This window comes from Lithobates pipiens, unplaced genomic scaffold (genome assembly GCF_037356315.1).
Source record: "Lithobates pipiens isolate NorthernLeopardFrog02 unplaced genomic scaffold, aLitPip1_a1.2 Scaffold_13, whole genome shotgun sequence".
In the NCBI taxonomy this organism is placed as follows: domain Eukaryota; kingdom Metazoa; phylum Chordata; class Amphibia; order Anura; family Ranidae; genus Lithobates; species Lithobates pipiens.
In genome coordinates, this window is record NW_027507718.1 from 22,814,071 (window position 1) to 22,830,814 (window position 16,744).

General features: G+C 41.1%; 1 protein-coding gene across 1 annotated transcript in view; it reads right to left on the reverse strand.

The window, feature by feature from the left end:
- The window catches only part of PCSK5 (proprotein convertase subtilisin/kexin type 5), a 628,432-nt gene that overhangs the window by 52,266 nt on the left and 559,422 nt on the right, over positions 1-16,744 (reverse strand). The window contains exons 25-26 of the mRNA XM_077474911.1: positions 13,169-13,211; positions 4,611-4,753 (exon numbers count right to left, since the gene is read on the reverse strand). Of these exons, the coding sequence (XP_077331037.1) occupies positions 4,611-4,753; positions 13,169-13,211 (186 nt within the window). The remainder of the gene's footprint in view (positions 1-4,610; positions 4,754-13,168; positions 13,212-16,744) is intronic.

Sequence of the window (16,744 nt, forward strand, 5' to 3'; positions counted from 1 at the left end):
ATAATGATTTAATTTGGTATATTTTTGGATGCATAGAATGCACTTTTTGGCTATGCGTTTTTACTTCAAATGACAGTTTGGGAGTAGGCAGATACATTTAAAAAAAATAGAAAAATGTAAAATTGACAAGGGACACCAAAATAGTTGTATCTTTGATCTTAAAAACTATGGGATAATGGTGTTGTGGTAACTTGCCCAAAGAAAAAAATGTAAAACCTGCTAGCCAACATTTGTCCACGGAAAATCTGACAAAAATTGTCCAATGGAGTATACACATGGTCGGATTTTCCGCCAACAGCCTGTCATCGAACATTTCCCGTCGGAAAGTCCAATCACGTGTACGAGGCTTTAATCCGTAGGGTTCAATATTGAGTTGGCCCACCCTTTGCAGCTATAACAACTTCATCTCTTCTGGGAAGGCTGTCCACAAGGTTTAGGAGCGTGTCTATGCAAATGTTTGACCATTCTTCCAGAAATGCATTTGTGAGGTCTGGCACTGTTGTGGACGAGAAAGCCTGGCTTCCAATCTCCACTCTAATTTATCCCAAAGGTGTTCTATCGGGTTGGGATCAGGACTCTGCGCAGGCCAGTCAAGTTCCTCCACCCAAAACTGACTCCTCCGTGTATTTATGGACCTTGCTTTGTACACTGGTCCAAATCATTTGGTGGAGGGGGTTATGGTGTGGGGTTGTTTTGCAGGGGTTGGGCTTGGCCCCTTACTTTCAGTGAAGGGAACTCGTCAGCATACCAAGATATTTTGGACAATTTCATGCCCCCAACTTTGTGGGAATAGTTTGGGGATGGCCCCTTCCTGTTCCAACATGACTGCACACCAGTACACAAAGCAAAGACATGAATGAGAAAGTTTGAGGTGCAGGAACTTGACTGGCCTGCACAGAGTCCTGACCTCAACACGATAGAACACCTTTGGGATGAATTAGAGTGAAGACTGCGAGCCAGGCCTTCTCGTCCAACTCAGTGCCTGACCTCACAAATGCGCTTCTGGAAGAATGATTAAACATTCCAATAGACACAATCCTAAACCTTGTGGACAGCCTTTCCAGAAGAGATGAAGCTGTTATAGCTGAAAAGGGTGGGCCAACTCAACATTAACCCCTAAAAGCTAAGACTGGGATGCCATTACTTTTGGTAATATAGTGTATTAAATATGTATTTCTGAAACCAGTAAATTGTATTGTAAACACGCATGATTTGAAAGGAATGTGTCCACTGTTCATTGGATAGTCAATCATTGGCTAAACAAGGGCAGCTATAGCAAAAGATTAGATGCACATTTGGCCAGTGAAGACCGAAGATCCTGAAGGCAGGATTTCTCCATCACTGTAACCAACAAACTAGAATGCACTTCCTGGCCTTTGAACTTACGTCAACTAGCTTATAAGGGTCAGGAAGGGACCAATATACCAGCTCCCCTATTCTAAAAGGGTGGGTTTTGAGCAGCCATTTGTCAGTGTTTGTTTGAATAGTTTAACTACTTCACTCCTGGGCCAAGCCTGACATTTCTCTCATGCATGTAAAAATTTGCAATTTATTTTCGAGAAAATTACTTAGAACCCTCAAACACTATATATTTTATGAAAGCAAAAGCCCTAGAGAATAAAATGGGTGTCATTGCATTTTTTTTATGTGATAGCATGGGCAGTGATAGGTACTCTTTACTGGGAGATCTGGGGTCTATTAGATTCCAGATCTCTCCTCTGCCTTCAAAAGCATCTATTCAAACCAAAATCGGTTTCATCAGTTGTTTTACAAGCCGGTAACGCCTTGTAAGCAAACTGAAACCAGAAATGAAAAAATCTTCTCCACTTTCAGTTTCATTCCTCACAGAAGGGGTGCAGGTACAGATGTATCTGCCTTTCCCCTGTGAGCAGCCAGACCAATAGGATGCAGCACTCCCAGGCTCCTCAATCATTCTGAAGAGCCTGGGAACGGGGTGGGAGGGGGTAGAGCTGCTCAGATCGCTTCTATAGTAAAGCCTATTACCCGCTAACAAGATCATCACGGACTGTGGAAAGTTTTGCATTTCATTTGGAAATCAAGGTCCCAGAGTCCGGAGGAAGAGTGGAAAGTCACAGAATCCAAGTTGCATGAGGTCCAGTGTGAAGTTTCCACAGTTAGTGGTCAGTCATCTGCTGGAGTGTGTCCACTGTGTTTTATCAAGTCCAAAATTTAGCACGGCCCTCTACCAGGAAATTCTAGAGCACTTCATGCTGCCCTCTGCTGACCAGCTTTATGGAGATGCTGATTTCATTTTCCAGCCCACACTGCCAAAAGTACCAATACCTGGTTTAATGATCATGGTATCACTGTACTTGATTGGCCAGCAAACTTGCCTAACCTAAACCCCACAGAGAATCTGTGGGATATTGTCAAAAGGAAGATGAGAGACACCAGACCCAACAAACTGAAGGCCAAAGCAAAAGGCAAAGCAATCGTAACACCTCAGCAGTGCCAAGGGCTGATCGCTTCTATGCCACGCCGCATTGATGCAGCAAGTCATGCAAAAGGAGCTCCAACCAAGTATTGAGTGCATTCTATACTGTACACAGAGAAACTTTTCAGTAAGCCAACATTTCTGTATTAAAAATCCTTTTTTTTTATTGGTCTTATATAGTATTCTAATTTTCTGAGATACTCAATTTGGGGTTTTCACTAGCTGTAAGCCATAATCATCAAAATTAAAAGAAAGAAATGCTTGAAATAGATCACTCTGTGTGTAATGAAACTATATATGTGAGTTTCACATTTATTTTGTTATTTTATTTTTCACATTGCGCAGAGCTTAGTAAATGAGCAGAAAACCCAATCACGTGTAAGGAAGATAAAAAGCGGCATTTTTGCTCGCACTTGAGTGTATGATGGAAGTCAGCAGATCTTCTGCTCACTCAATAAGCTCTGGAGCAATGACTTTTTCAGAGTGCAACTGCACTTTGGAAAGTGTACTAGACATGTGCAAAAGGAAAAAATTTGTTTAGTTTCGTTTCGTTTCAATTCGTTAATTAATTTCGTTTAGTTATATTCATTGAATTCGTTTTCAGATTTCATTTAGTTTTCTATCGAATTCGAAAAATTGGTTACATTCGAAAATATTTCTACCAAATTCGAAAATATTTCTACCAAATTCGAAAATATTTCTACCGGATTCGAAATGATTTCACCATGATTTGAAATTATTTCAACCACATTCAAAACTATTTCAACCGGATTCGAAAAGATTTTGCGACCCGACTTTAGGGCCATGTATCTCTGGGTCACTTAGTGCAATAAACCCCAAATTTGGGGTTGTAGTGCTAGTTCTATTGTGTTTGCATACAAAATTTGGTGTTTCTAGCTATAAGTGACCCTGAGATATGTGGCCCCAAATTCGAAATGCACATGTCTAAAGTGCACAGACTATCTGCCTTTAGTAAATCAGCCCCTATATGTTGCATTATTTGGGAATTGGAGATACAGGGATGGAGGGGAGTTTGGGGAATGTGGCGCTGTGGTTTTAAACTGTTTTTGTGCACCTGGTTTTAACATTTTATTAAACTTTTAGGATAATGCAGTGAGCTAAAGCTGAGCTAAATGTAAAGTTAAAAAATCTATCTAAAATACTACATGTGAATGTGATGCCAAAATATGGTATCAGTGATGCCGTCCAACAAAAACGTAACCTTCTTTAACCACATAAAGGCATCTTCCAAGCATTTCATTTAAAGGAATAATGTTATTCCCATATTGCCCTCCAAGTTGCATTAAATGAAAGACCCTCTGAGCCCTTTTACACTGAGGCACTTGAAAACTGCCCGTAAAACGCTGAGCACTTTTGAGGCGCTTTGGAGGCGTTATCGATGCACTTTTTTTAAGGTCACGTGGCTCAAAAACTGCTTCAAGAACCATTTTGAGGTGCTTTCGAGGCGCGTTCGAGTCGCTTCCCATTCATTTCAATGGAGATGGGCTTTTGAGGGTTTTTTTTAGCGTTCGAAAATATGCTCCGAAGTTTTTTCACCTCCCCGCTAGTGCACCACCCCAGTGTGAAAGCATTATTTGGTTTTAATGGAAATAGGTTTTCGTGAGCTTTTCCGGTGCTTTTTTAGCGCCAAAGAGCTTGAAAAGTGCCTCAGTGTGAAAGGGCTCTCTCCTTTCTGTATATTATTTGTAGATATTTTTGCTTTGTCAAATGACAGTGTCCAACTCCCCATGCTTTTTTTGGAAATACCTGGCCTATTTGCTTTAAAAAATTTTTACAGGATTTAGTATCAAGTTTTGCAATTAATTGACTTCAATGGGCTTCAATGCTGCGGCTTTTGTGAACTTCAAGCAGGATTCAACAAACCTCCTGCAAATAAAACCCTAGCAGTTTTGCATAAACTTATTGTACATCATAATAATTATAGTCCAGTTAGGTTTTCACAACTTTTGTCTCTTTATAGTTCTGCATGTTATGATAAGGCAGAGAGTATTTATTATGCCCTAGAAAGAAAAAAAAAGAGTGTCAACTATGTAGCCTGGATTGTACAGTCTAATTTCATATTTTCTTGAGCTCATATCTGCTGTTCATGGAACTAGATGTAGACCAAGGCCGAAGGGTCTGATGGTCCACCTACCTTTCAGAAAGAAGCCTTCATCACAATACAGACATTCATCTTCAGTGCAGCTCAAACATGATGTTGCACATGAAACGCAGCTCATTATTGAATCTCTGCTGTATGTTTTATCCGGACAAAGCTTGTAACAGAAATTCTCAAATCTGCACAAAAACATATATATTAAGTCACACCAGCGCACTAATATTTCATGTAAAAATAGTTTTTACTGCCTAATACTACGGCAGCTAAAAGAATTTCTTATTTAATAAAATATATTATAATTCAATTTTCATTAAACCTGTACAAATGTTGCATAAATCATGTAATAAAAAAAAACGCAGCTTTTTTTCAATGTTCCAAACTCAGACTTGAATAGTTGTTTTTAATTTTATTTTGTACAAAATCAAAATATCGAAGTTCAGCATTGATATACAGTACATGAACACAAAAAAAAACTAATTACGCTCAAAGTATATGCATGTACTAAGTGAAGCTGAGCTCCAGGCACACAAATAAATAAACAGTTGGAATACATTTTTATGAACTATTTTACTTGCAAGAAGATTTGTATCTGTTTTTAACCAGTCCTGGTATTTACACACACCTATTAGGCAGCACAGACTAATTGGTAACCTTGCTTTACTCTACCGCAAGTTAAAACCAGAACCCCAAATTTTATATATTGCATATATTTTATATATTGCAGTTTGCCAATCACTAGATTAAAAGAAAATCTAATGTCTCTGTTTTTTGTTTTTTTTTAGGCTTTTCCCCTCTCTTTTACATCTGGTAAACTGGCCAGTAAAACACCACCTGTATTAGAGTGCCTCCACTCTGGATGAAGAAGCACAGGGGCACCTTTGGACAGCAGCATTGTCAGACTGGAGGGTGGGGAGTGTTAGATGTACTAGCAGATTTAAATACACTAATAAATTGAGGCCAAACTCAAGCTAATACTTTATAAGCAGATACAACCAACAGTTTTTTTTTCATTTTGAGATAAAGGTTTTACATTAACCACTTCCCGACCAGCGCACGACGATGTACGTCGACAGAATGGCACGGGCAGGCATATTGGCGTACATGTACGTCCAATATTCGTTGCCGCCGTGCCATCGGGAGCGCGCCGGTCGGGACCCCCGTGAGTCCGGTCGCGGGACCCGCGGACTCGATCGCCGCGGGCATCCCCGCAATCGTCTCACGGAGCGGCCGAATGGAGGAAATGCTGTATAAACAAAATTTTTCCATTCTGCCTAGCAACTAGTGACGCTGATCTCTGCTCCATGTGATTGGAGCAGAGATCAGTGTACACTAAATGAAAGCCCAACCCCCCCACAGTTAGTAACACACCCCTAGGAACACTTAACCCCTACACTGCCACCCACTGGTTAACCCTTTCACTGCGAGTGTCATTTACACAGGAATCACTGCATTTATATAGCAGTGATTACTGTATAAATGACAATGGTCCCAAAAATGTGTCAAAAGTGTCCGATGGGTCCCCCACAATGTCGCAGTCACAATAAAAATCGCAGATCGCCGCCATTACTAATTACTAATTACTAATTATTAATAAAAATGCTATAAAACTATCCCTATTTTGTAAACGCTATAACTTTTGCGCAAACCAATCAATAATCGCTTATTGCGATTTTTTTTACCAAAAATATGTAGAAGAATACGTATCGGCCTAAACTGAGGGAAAAAAATGTTTTTTTATATATTTTTGGGGGATATTTATTATTACAAAAAGTAAAAAATAATGCGTTTTTTTCAAAATTATCGCTCTATTTTTGTTTATAGCGCAAAAAATAAAAACCGCAGGGGTGATCAAATACCACCAAAAGAAAGCTCTATTTGTGGGAAAAAAAGGACGTTAATTTTGTTTGGGAGCCACGTCGCACGACCGCGCAATTGTCAGTTAAATCGACGCAGTGCCGAATCGCAAAAAGTGGTCTGGTCTTTGACCAGCAAATTGGTCCGGTCTGAAAGTGGTTAATAATAAAAACTGATCAATGTAAGCATCCCTGCCAGTGTTAAATGGTTTGTCTCATCTCTTTAACTGATACATTCTGTATCAAAGCTTGTTCTTTTGAAAAACAACAGATGACCAGGTGAAAATAAAGGAAAGAAAGCATAGAAAAAAGCAAATGCAGCCATCAGATCTAAGAATTGGTAAGCTGTGATGTAAGAAATGTTTGTTTTTGGGTTTAATACTGCTTTAACCCCCCTGGCGGTATTCCCGAGTCTGGCTCGGGGTGGAATTTTCATACCAAAAGCGGTATCCCCGAGCCAGACTCGGGACTGCATCGCTGGATCCAGGAGGAGGTTTACTTACCTTCTCCCTCGGATCCAGCGTTGTCTCCCCGCTGTACGAGCGAGCCGTGTCTCGCTCGATGCATCACATCGCCGATCTCCGTGCCCTGCGAGCGTTGCGATGCACGGGGACGGAGATCGGCGCCAAATTCAAAAAGTGAAACAAACAGTAAACATACAGTATAATGTAATCTTACAGATTACATTGCTGTATGTAAATATTTCACATCCCCGTTGTCCCTAGTGGTCTGCCCAGTGTCCTGCATGCAGTTTTATGTAATAAAAACTGTTCTTTATGCCTGGAAACTGGAGATTGTCCATAGCAACCAAAACTGTCCTTTTACATCAAAAATGGTTTTAGACCATCTAGAAAACAGCGATAATAAATTGTAATCACTCGCAGAATTGAGCGATAGCGATTTGTGGGGAGATCTGTCATCAAATACTGAAAAGTAATGACAGTGACAATTCTAAAACTGAGCAAATTTCAGTGTTTTTTATTTGATTACATTATTGAATAATTTTTATTATTGTTATATTATTATTTGGTACAATTATTTATAATTATTTATTATATTATAATTTATGATTAAATTTTTCAAACTTTATTATACCCGGGATGTCTGCTAGACTCTGGTTTGGACAGATTTAAGTGAGTAATTCCTAAGAATTGCAGGACTACAATATAAAACACCAAATTTTCATGCAAAATAATGGTACCGCTTTTAGCACCTAAAATCCGAAATAATCGTACCGCCAGGGAGGTTAATCAATACGGCTTGATCACACATTAGCCCATGACTAGACACTGCAGGAACAGTAACAGTAACAGACTCAGTAGATCATCTTATGTCTCCTTTTATCAGTATGTACTTTATCATCAGATGTGCATGTGACAGAGCAGATTGACTATAAGGCTCCATTTGCACCTAGGCGATTTGAATCATGGGGGGAATCACCCCGATTCCAAATCGTAGAAAAACGCAGGACACGTTTGCAATGCCATTACATTTTAATAGCACCCCAATGGTAGGGCATGATAAATCGTGCTGCAATCGCGGCAAATCGCAAAGTGTGATGCTGTTACCCAAAAAGAAGCTCCTGCTCCTTTTGGCCGACAAGCTTCGCGCATTGCGATTTTGCCGCAATTGCAGTGTGATTTATCGCAGCAAAATCACACCACAATTAGGTAATGTCATACGGATGATGGTTCTCTCATAAGCATAAAACCCATTACCTTTTGCATTTGACCTCTGGATGTTATAAATTGCTCAGGTAAACTATTTCACTTTACATGTAAAATTGCATAGTATATGTTTAATGTTTATCTTTTACCTTTTCATGTTCCAATAAAAAGTATTAAACAAAAAAATTTGGTAATCGCATTGCAAAGGCATTCTGCATTTTGCCGTAATTTGGAGTCTTGGGCAGAATCGCATCGATTCCGCCTGCAATTCAGATCTCCTAGTGTGAATGGAGCCTTGGCGCAGAGTCAGCAGCTTGAACCATTTGTATTCAAACTTCTATCAGTGATTTTTTTTAATAAATAATATTACTTTGGTAATTTGGTAGATCTGCTCTGCTCTGTTGTAAACATTTCGGAAAGGTCAAAAATATTGCTAGTAAGCATGCTACTACTCTTAAAGCGATATTAAACCCGTAAACCAAAAATGGATTATATTGCAGCTTACTAATCATTAGATGTGGTGGCTACATCAGTTTTGTTTTCTTCTGCTTTTTTCCCCTCTGTTTTCACCTGGTGATCTGGCCAGTAACATATCTCCTGTATTAGTGACACACCACTCTGGAGGAATGAGCAGATTTAAATAAACTAAACAAATTGAAGCCAAACTCCAGCTCACATTTTTATAGTTACAGCATCAGTTTTTTTCCTTTTGGGATAACAGTTTTCCATGAATAAATCATTTTAAAGTGATTGTAAAGTCTTGTTTTTTTTCCTATAAATATAACAAACATGTTATACTTACCTGCTTTATTGCAGTAGATTTTCACAGAGCAGCCCGGATCCTCCTCTTGAGGGCCACTTCAGTGCTCCTGGCCCCTCCCTCCCGTTGAATGCTCCCACAGCTGCAGCTCGGTGTGCCCATTCAGACACAGAGCTGTGGTTCGGCCCGCCCCGTTTCTCTCCTGATTGGCTTACTGACTTTGATTAACAACAGTGGGAGCCAATGGCGCCACTGCTGTGTCTTAGCCAATCAGGAGGGAGAGTCCTGGGCAGACAAGAAATTGTGGAGATAGCTGGACAGAAGTCCAGGTTAAGTATTAGAGGGGGGGGGGGGGGGCTGAGGGGGGCTGCTGCACACAGAAGGCTTTTTATCTTAATGCATAGAATGCATTAAGATAATAAAAAAAAACTTTATGGTAAATAGTTTGTCTTTTCCCTGTAAACTGATATATTCTGCTGGAGAGCTTGGTGGCTAGGTTGCCAGATGAAAATAGAATAAAGAAAGCCTAAAAAAGAAAAATAATACAACCATCATATCTAAGAACTGGTAAGCTGCAATAAAATAAATGTTTGCTTTTTAGGATTAATTGTATTATAAAATATAAATTATTTTGAAAACACATGTGTAACATATTGTACAATGTTGGATACTACATATACAGTTGCTACCACACTCTATAAATGCCTTTGCACTGTACATATTTAAAAGGAATTTTCCTTTTAATATCTAAATCTCATGGGCATTGAGGAAGATTTTCTGACTCACACAGCAAGGTTGTGTAAAACAGAAGCTTTGAAATAGAGTATGAGATGAATTTACAGTAAGATTACAGTTTTCCAATCCTTCTTGTAAATATATGAATTTTTTTTTGTATATATATTCCTTGTAAATATATGATTTTTTTTGTATATATATTCCTTGTAAATATATGAATTTTTTTGTATATTTATTTTTTTCTAAGATTACAGGTTGGTTCATAAATATCACTGTTATGTAAAGGGTGTTCCCTTAAACATGTATTAAATATGTCTCTAGTCCAGGTAAAAAAAACTAAAAACGGTTACAAACATTTTAATAAATCTATTGCAGTTGTCTGCAAAATTATCATCTCTGTTTACAGCCATCACAATCGTGCAAATATTTCAGCATTTAGGTTTCTAAATATAAGGAAGTCTGAAGAATTGTGCTAGGGAACTGTATATTTTAATGCTTGATAAATAACATTCATTATAAAATCGACGAGATGGAACTCCAGGGGGATTAAAAGTTAACCCTTGTGGTAGGCCCTTCCCCTGCACTGCAAGGGAGAAGTGCTTATTCTGTCTAGAGGTAGAAGAACTAGTCCTGAAGAAGTGGATAATCCTCAAAACAAGTAGACAGCCAAGGATCAAGCATCCATTGATTTGTTTTTATTGTACTATTTTATACAATTTTGTTAGATATTTTTAATGATTATGTAATAAAAGATGATCATTTTACAGTTTTGGATATACACCTGTTAGTCATCTTTGACAGCCCCTCTTTTCTGTTTATATTTCTTTATTGTTAGGATATACAATATACACAAGTTTCGGATTAAAGTTTTCTATGATCTGAAAGATGTCATCTGGACTGAGTCACTGTCTGCCAGTGCTGCTGAGATTGAAGCCAATTAGAGCCTCCGGCTCTAATCATGTGCTTCGGAAAAAAAAAGAAAACCCCATTGGAATCCATGTGACCTGTGGCCCTGCAAGTAGATTAGGGGCCAGGCGCATTGATTAGTGGGCCGGGGCTCCTGCCCCCTTATGGACGGGCCGCCACTGCTAACTAACCTGTAAAGGAAACATGTACTGTATATATTTATCTATGCTGAGGGCGCTCTGATCTGGTCACATAATCTCTTTAGCGACCAGCTTCAGTGAAGAGGAGGCCATCGCTGGAAGCCGACCATTGACTGGACCAGAGCACCCCCAAAATAGGTAAGTATAGACATCTTTCCTTAACAGGGTAGTTTGAATAGGCTTAGAATGGGGGGGGGGGGGGGCAGGTTTAAGTATAGTAAATAAGTATAGTATAGTATATAGTTAGGATTTGACTGGACTTCTACTTTAAATGTAGAAACAACTCCTTCCAATCCTTTTTTTTTTTTTCGTTTTGGATTGCGGCTAAGAAGGTAAGAGGCACAGTTGAGTTTTTTACTTGGGGGAATTCACTTCACTTCTTGTCTATATGACATGTGTCAGACAAACTGAGAAGTTAGCGGAAACTATTAGGGTGCATTTTTCACTTGCTGGGGTTCCTGCAATGATCTGCAAGGAGGCAGCCCCATCAGGTTGAAAGGCAATGGGAGGCTGCTGGATGTTACATGCAATGATCTGCAAGGAGGCCGCCCCATCAGGTTGAGAGGCAATGGAAGGCTACTCGATTTTACATGCAATGATCTGCAAGGAGGCAGCCCCATCAGGTTGAGAGGCAATGGAAGGCTGCTAGATGTTACATGCAATGATCTGCAAGGAGGCAGCCCCATCAGGTTGAGAGGCAATGAGAGGCTGCCGGATGTTACATACAATGATCTGCAAGGAGGCAGCCCCATCAGGTTGAGAGGCAATGGAAGGCTACTCGATTTTACATGCAATGATCTGCAAGGAGGCAGCCCCATCAGGTTGAGAGGCAATGGAAGGCTGCTAGATGTTACATGCAATGATCTGCAAGGAGGCAGCCCCATCAGGTTGAGAGGCAATGAGAGGCTGCCGGATGTTACATACAATGATCTGCAAGGAGGCAGCCCCATCAGGTTGAGAGGCAATGGGAGGCTGCCGGATGTTACATGCAATGATCTGCAGGGAGGCAGCCCCATCAGGTTGAGAGGCAATGAGAGGCTTCCGGATGTTACATGCAATGATCTGCAAGGAGGCAGCCCCATCAGGTTGAAAGGCAATGGGAGGCTGCCGGATGTTACATGCAATGATCTGCAAGGAAGCAGCCCCATCAGGTTGAGAGGCAATGAGAGGCTGCCGGATGTTACATACAATGATCTGCAAGGAGGCAGCCCTATCAGGTTGAGAGGCAATGAGAGGCTGCCGGATGTTACATACAATGATCTGCAAGGAGGCAGCCCCATCAGGTTGAGAGGCAATGGGAGGCTGCCGGATGTTACATGCAATGATCTGCAGGGAGGCAGCCCCATCAGGTTGAGAGGCAATGAGAGGCTGCCGGATGTTACATGCAATGATCTGCAAGGAGGCAGCCCCATCAGGTTGAGAGGCAATGGGAGGCTGCCGGATGTTACATACAATGATCTGCAAGGAGGCAGCCCCATCAGGTTGAGAGGCAATGGGAGGCTGCCGGATGTTACATGCAATGATCTGCAGGGAGGCAGCCCCATCAGGTTGAGAGGCAATGAGAGGCTGCCGGATGTTACATGCAATGATCTGCAAGGAGGCAGCCCCATCAGGTTGAGAGGCAATGGGAGGCTGCCGGATGTTACATGCAATGATCTGCAAGGAGGCAGCCCCATCAGGTTAAGAGGCCATGGGAGGCTACCGGATTTTACATTTAATTATGCCTGATCACATTTAATCTCTCATGCAAGTGATCAGCCCTGGACACCAACTGCCTGATCACTCACATGTGATGGCAGCAGAAGCGATTACATGTGAATGGGCACAACTAGTTGTGAGAGTCGGAAGCCTTCCATTGCTTTTAATGGGGCTGCCTACATGTAGATGATTGTGGAAACCCCAGTGGGGTTCTTGCAGGTAATTGTGGGCAGGGTGCATTCACAAGTGTGACAACAATAAAAATATTCCTTTTTTTGTATGGTGTGGACGGGTTAACACTTTTTGTGTTTTTATTGCTGTCTGTGCACAATTTCTAACATGTTGTCTGACGGGTGGATGTAAGTGAAAATCTTCGTAATAGGAGGCCATATGCCAGTAAAAACTTCACAAACATTCTAACTCTTCCTTACTCTTACTAAAATGAAAAGGAAAAAGTGGGGATGGGCTTTAATGTTTTATGTAGCATTATACAAACCTGCAGTAAAAAAAAAATATACAGCTCTTGCAAACAGTGCAGAAAGGGATGTTATATTCTTCACACATTATTGGCTGGTTCATGTTTCATTCACTTGTCTACAAAGAATTCCAGCTGCCTGGTATAGAAAAATAGCTCTCTGCCTGCAAGTAATATCTTATCTTTGCTGCTAAAAGAAATGGAAGGACTAGAATGAAGTAAGTAATAGAGGCTGTACACACCGGATACATTTAAAATTAGAAAAACATATTACATATAATAAATAAAAGTAACACTTACATATAATATCCATCTCGGCAGGAGGTGCAGCTTTCTGTATCATCTAAAATAACAACATAGTGCATCGTGTAAGGAAATGTGTTGCAAAGTTTTGTGTCAGTTAAGGTATACTGTATGTCTGGGGGAAAAACACATTCAGTACATCTCTGCAAAACTTTTTTTTCTTGAAATATACTTGCCGACCGGCCCATTAGAAAGTGAAAATATGCCATTTGTTTGACATTAAATACTGGGATTATGGCAGCATTGCTGCCATAGTATTATTATTTTTTTTCCTGTGGCTGATTCTCTTTTAGATAAATGTGGTCACACAGGCGGATTCACCATGGGATCACTTTTAGAAGCGTCAGGAGAGGTGCCGCCCCTCCCTTCTGGCGCCTCCCAGTCGTTCCCGGGCTTACCTGACCCATCGGTGAATCCTGGGAGTGATCCAATGCTGTCGGTAGCTGGCTATGGAGAAGAGTGAGGCCAAGATGGCTGCCACTCATCTCTATGCCCTTGGAGGACCATAGCCACATCTGACATCACTTCTGGTTCTGGTTCTGGTATATTTTTTTAAAGAAAAAGTTAACATATTTTTTTATCATTTGCTTTTAGGCCCCTTTCACATTTGGGTGGTGGGTGCACCGGTGGTAAAACGCTGCTATTTTTAGCGGCGCTTTACTGTCAATTTTGCTGCGCTATTCGGCCGATAGCATGTCGCTTTTATCCCCCGCTAGCGGCCGAGAAAGGGTTAAAACCAGCACAAAGAGCTGATGCAGCAGCGGTATGACAGCGGTATAGCCGGGCTGCCCCATTGATTTCAATGGACAGGAACTGTGAAGGTGCAGTGTATACACCGCTCCTTCACCACTCCAAAGATGCTGCTAGCAGGACTTATTTTAGCATCCTGCCAGCACACCGCTCCAGTGTGAAAGAGACACAGAAGCGACTCTTTCAGGGTGCTTTGCAGGTGCTATTTTTAGCGACGTATCGCCTGCAAAGCGCTCCAATGTGAAAGGAGTCTTAAGGATAAATGAGAGATTTGGAGTCTTTTTGACCCTAGATCTCTCAATAAAGAGGACCTGCCATCCTCATTTCTATTACAAGGGATGTTTACATTTCTTGCAATAGAAATAAAAGTGATCAAAACAAAAAATAATAAAGGGACCGTGTAACAAAAAAAAAAAGCAGTAAAGAAAGTAAAGCACAGCATCCCTCCGTGCTTGTGTGCAGAATTTAACGTGTGAGTAGTCACTCAAGCATATGTACTCTATGGGGCTTATTTAAAAAAGGTTTGTGCCATGAGTTGCGGCACACGCCAATGCGCAATGGCCGCTTTTGTATTCACAAAGCATTTTCACCTGTAACACAGCGCAATTCCCCATTCACTAATAACATGCCGGCGCATGGGAGGCGGTGATCTGTGCGCCGCTATAGACCAGGCGCATGCATTCTTCAACTCAGAATTTAAAGAAGCTGGAAATGTCAATATTATGGGGGTGATGTGAGGAAGTATAGTTATAACTGTCCAAGTAACAAATATGCCCAAAATAGAACAGAAAAGTAACTTTCTCTGAGCAAGCCTGCTGTGCCTGCAAATACACTTGGAGCTGCGCAAGGTCAATTTATGCACTGCGCATGTGCAAGCGGCATTTGCTCACGTTCATGTGCTCTGGTTCACCGCACTGGCAAAATCTTAGTAAATGTCAATAAGTTGCATAAGTTGAACAGGTGTACCTCTCACCTTGACTTTTTTTTTTTTCTGGTTCACTTCTATGGGTTTGTTTAAGGCTATTTGCACACAGGTCATGTTAGCATTAAGAAAAAAAAAATTAAGAAAAAAAATGCGTGGGGTTCCCCCGAAATTCCATACCAGGCCCTTCAGGTCTGTTATGGATATTAAGGGGAAACCCACTCCAAAAAAAAATGGCGTGGGGGTCCCCCTCAAAATCCGCAGCAGGCCCTTCAGGTATTGCATGGATTTTAAGGGGAACCCCATCAGTGCCATGTGTCATCAGTGCCACATATTAGTGCCATCTGTCATAAGTGTCACGTGTCATCGGTGTCACGTATTAGTGCCATCTGTCATCAGTGCCACATCATTGTCATCAGTGCCATCTTTCATCAGTGCCATGTATCAGTGCCATCTGTCATCAGTGCCACATCAGTGTCACGTGTCATTTTCCTGGTGCTCCAGGGCCTTCAAAAGTGTAATAGATAGTCAACAAGTTAGATGTGTAATTTATGCTCCTAGAACATCTGATGGTGCTCCCTGCATGTTGGGCCTCTCTATGTGGCTAGGCTGTGAAAAAGTCCCACACATGTGGTATCGTAATACTCAGGAGGAGTAGCAGAATGTATTTTGGGGCATTATTTGTGGTATACACATGCCATGTGAGAGAAATAACCTACTGCAATGACAATTTTGTGGGAAAAAAAAATCTTCAACAACATCAAAAACCTCACCATGCCTCTTACTAAATACCTTGGACTTTCCTGGCTTGTTCGGGTTGCAAGAAATTAGATAGTACATCAGGTCTGATCAATTTTTTATGATTTGCACCATAGCTTGTAGACTCTCTAACTTTCACAAAGACCAAATAATATCCACTAATTTGGGTTATTTTTACTAAAGATATGTAGCAGTATAAATTGTGGCCAAAATGTATGAAGAAAAATTTATAATTTGCTAAATTTTATCACAGAAATAAAGAAAAATGCATTTTTTCCCAAAATTTTCGGTCTTTTTTCATTTATAGCCCAAAAAAATAAAAAAACCCAGAGGTGATCAAATACCACCAAAAGAAAGCTCAATGTGTATGAAAAAAAGGACAACAAATTCATTTCGTTGCATGATTGAGTAATTGTCATTCAAAGTGTGAGAGCGCTGAATGCTGAAAATTGGTCTGGTCGTGAGGGGGATTTAAGTGCCCAGTTGTCAAGTGGTTAAAGTCCATTTAAAAAAAAAATAAAAAAATTGTTTGAAAGACTGCTGTGCAAATACTGTGTGACTTTAAATGTTGCAACATCTATGCATTTTTTGTGCCTTTTGCATTTTGCAGATTTGCACTATAGAACGTGTTCCATAGGAAACCTTGTTAGCCACTTGCCACCCGCCATATAGCAGAATGACGGTGGCAAAGTGGTTTCAAAATCCTGACGTCCTATGACGTCCTCAGGATATTGAGCCATTGCGCACCCCCGGGGGCGCGCATCGCAGCGATCATTGTTGCGGGGTGTCAGTCTGACACCCGGCAACTACAATCGCGGTAAAGAGTCTCCGACGGAGACTCTTTACCACTTGATCAGCCGTGTCCAATCACAACTGATCACAGTGTAAATAGGAAGAGCCGTTGATCGGCTTTTCCTCACTCGCGTCTGTCAGATGCGAGTAGAGGAGAGCCGATCGGCTGCTCCTCTGACAGGGGGGGTCTGTGCTGATTGATTATTAGCGCAGCCCCCACAAGGATGCCCACACTGACCACCAGGGACACCACCAGACCACCAGGGATGCCCAGCACCAGGTATGCCAGTCAGTGCTCACAATGGATGCCAATCAGTGCCCACAATGGATGCCAGTCAGTGCCCACAATG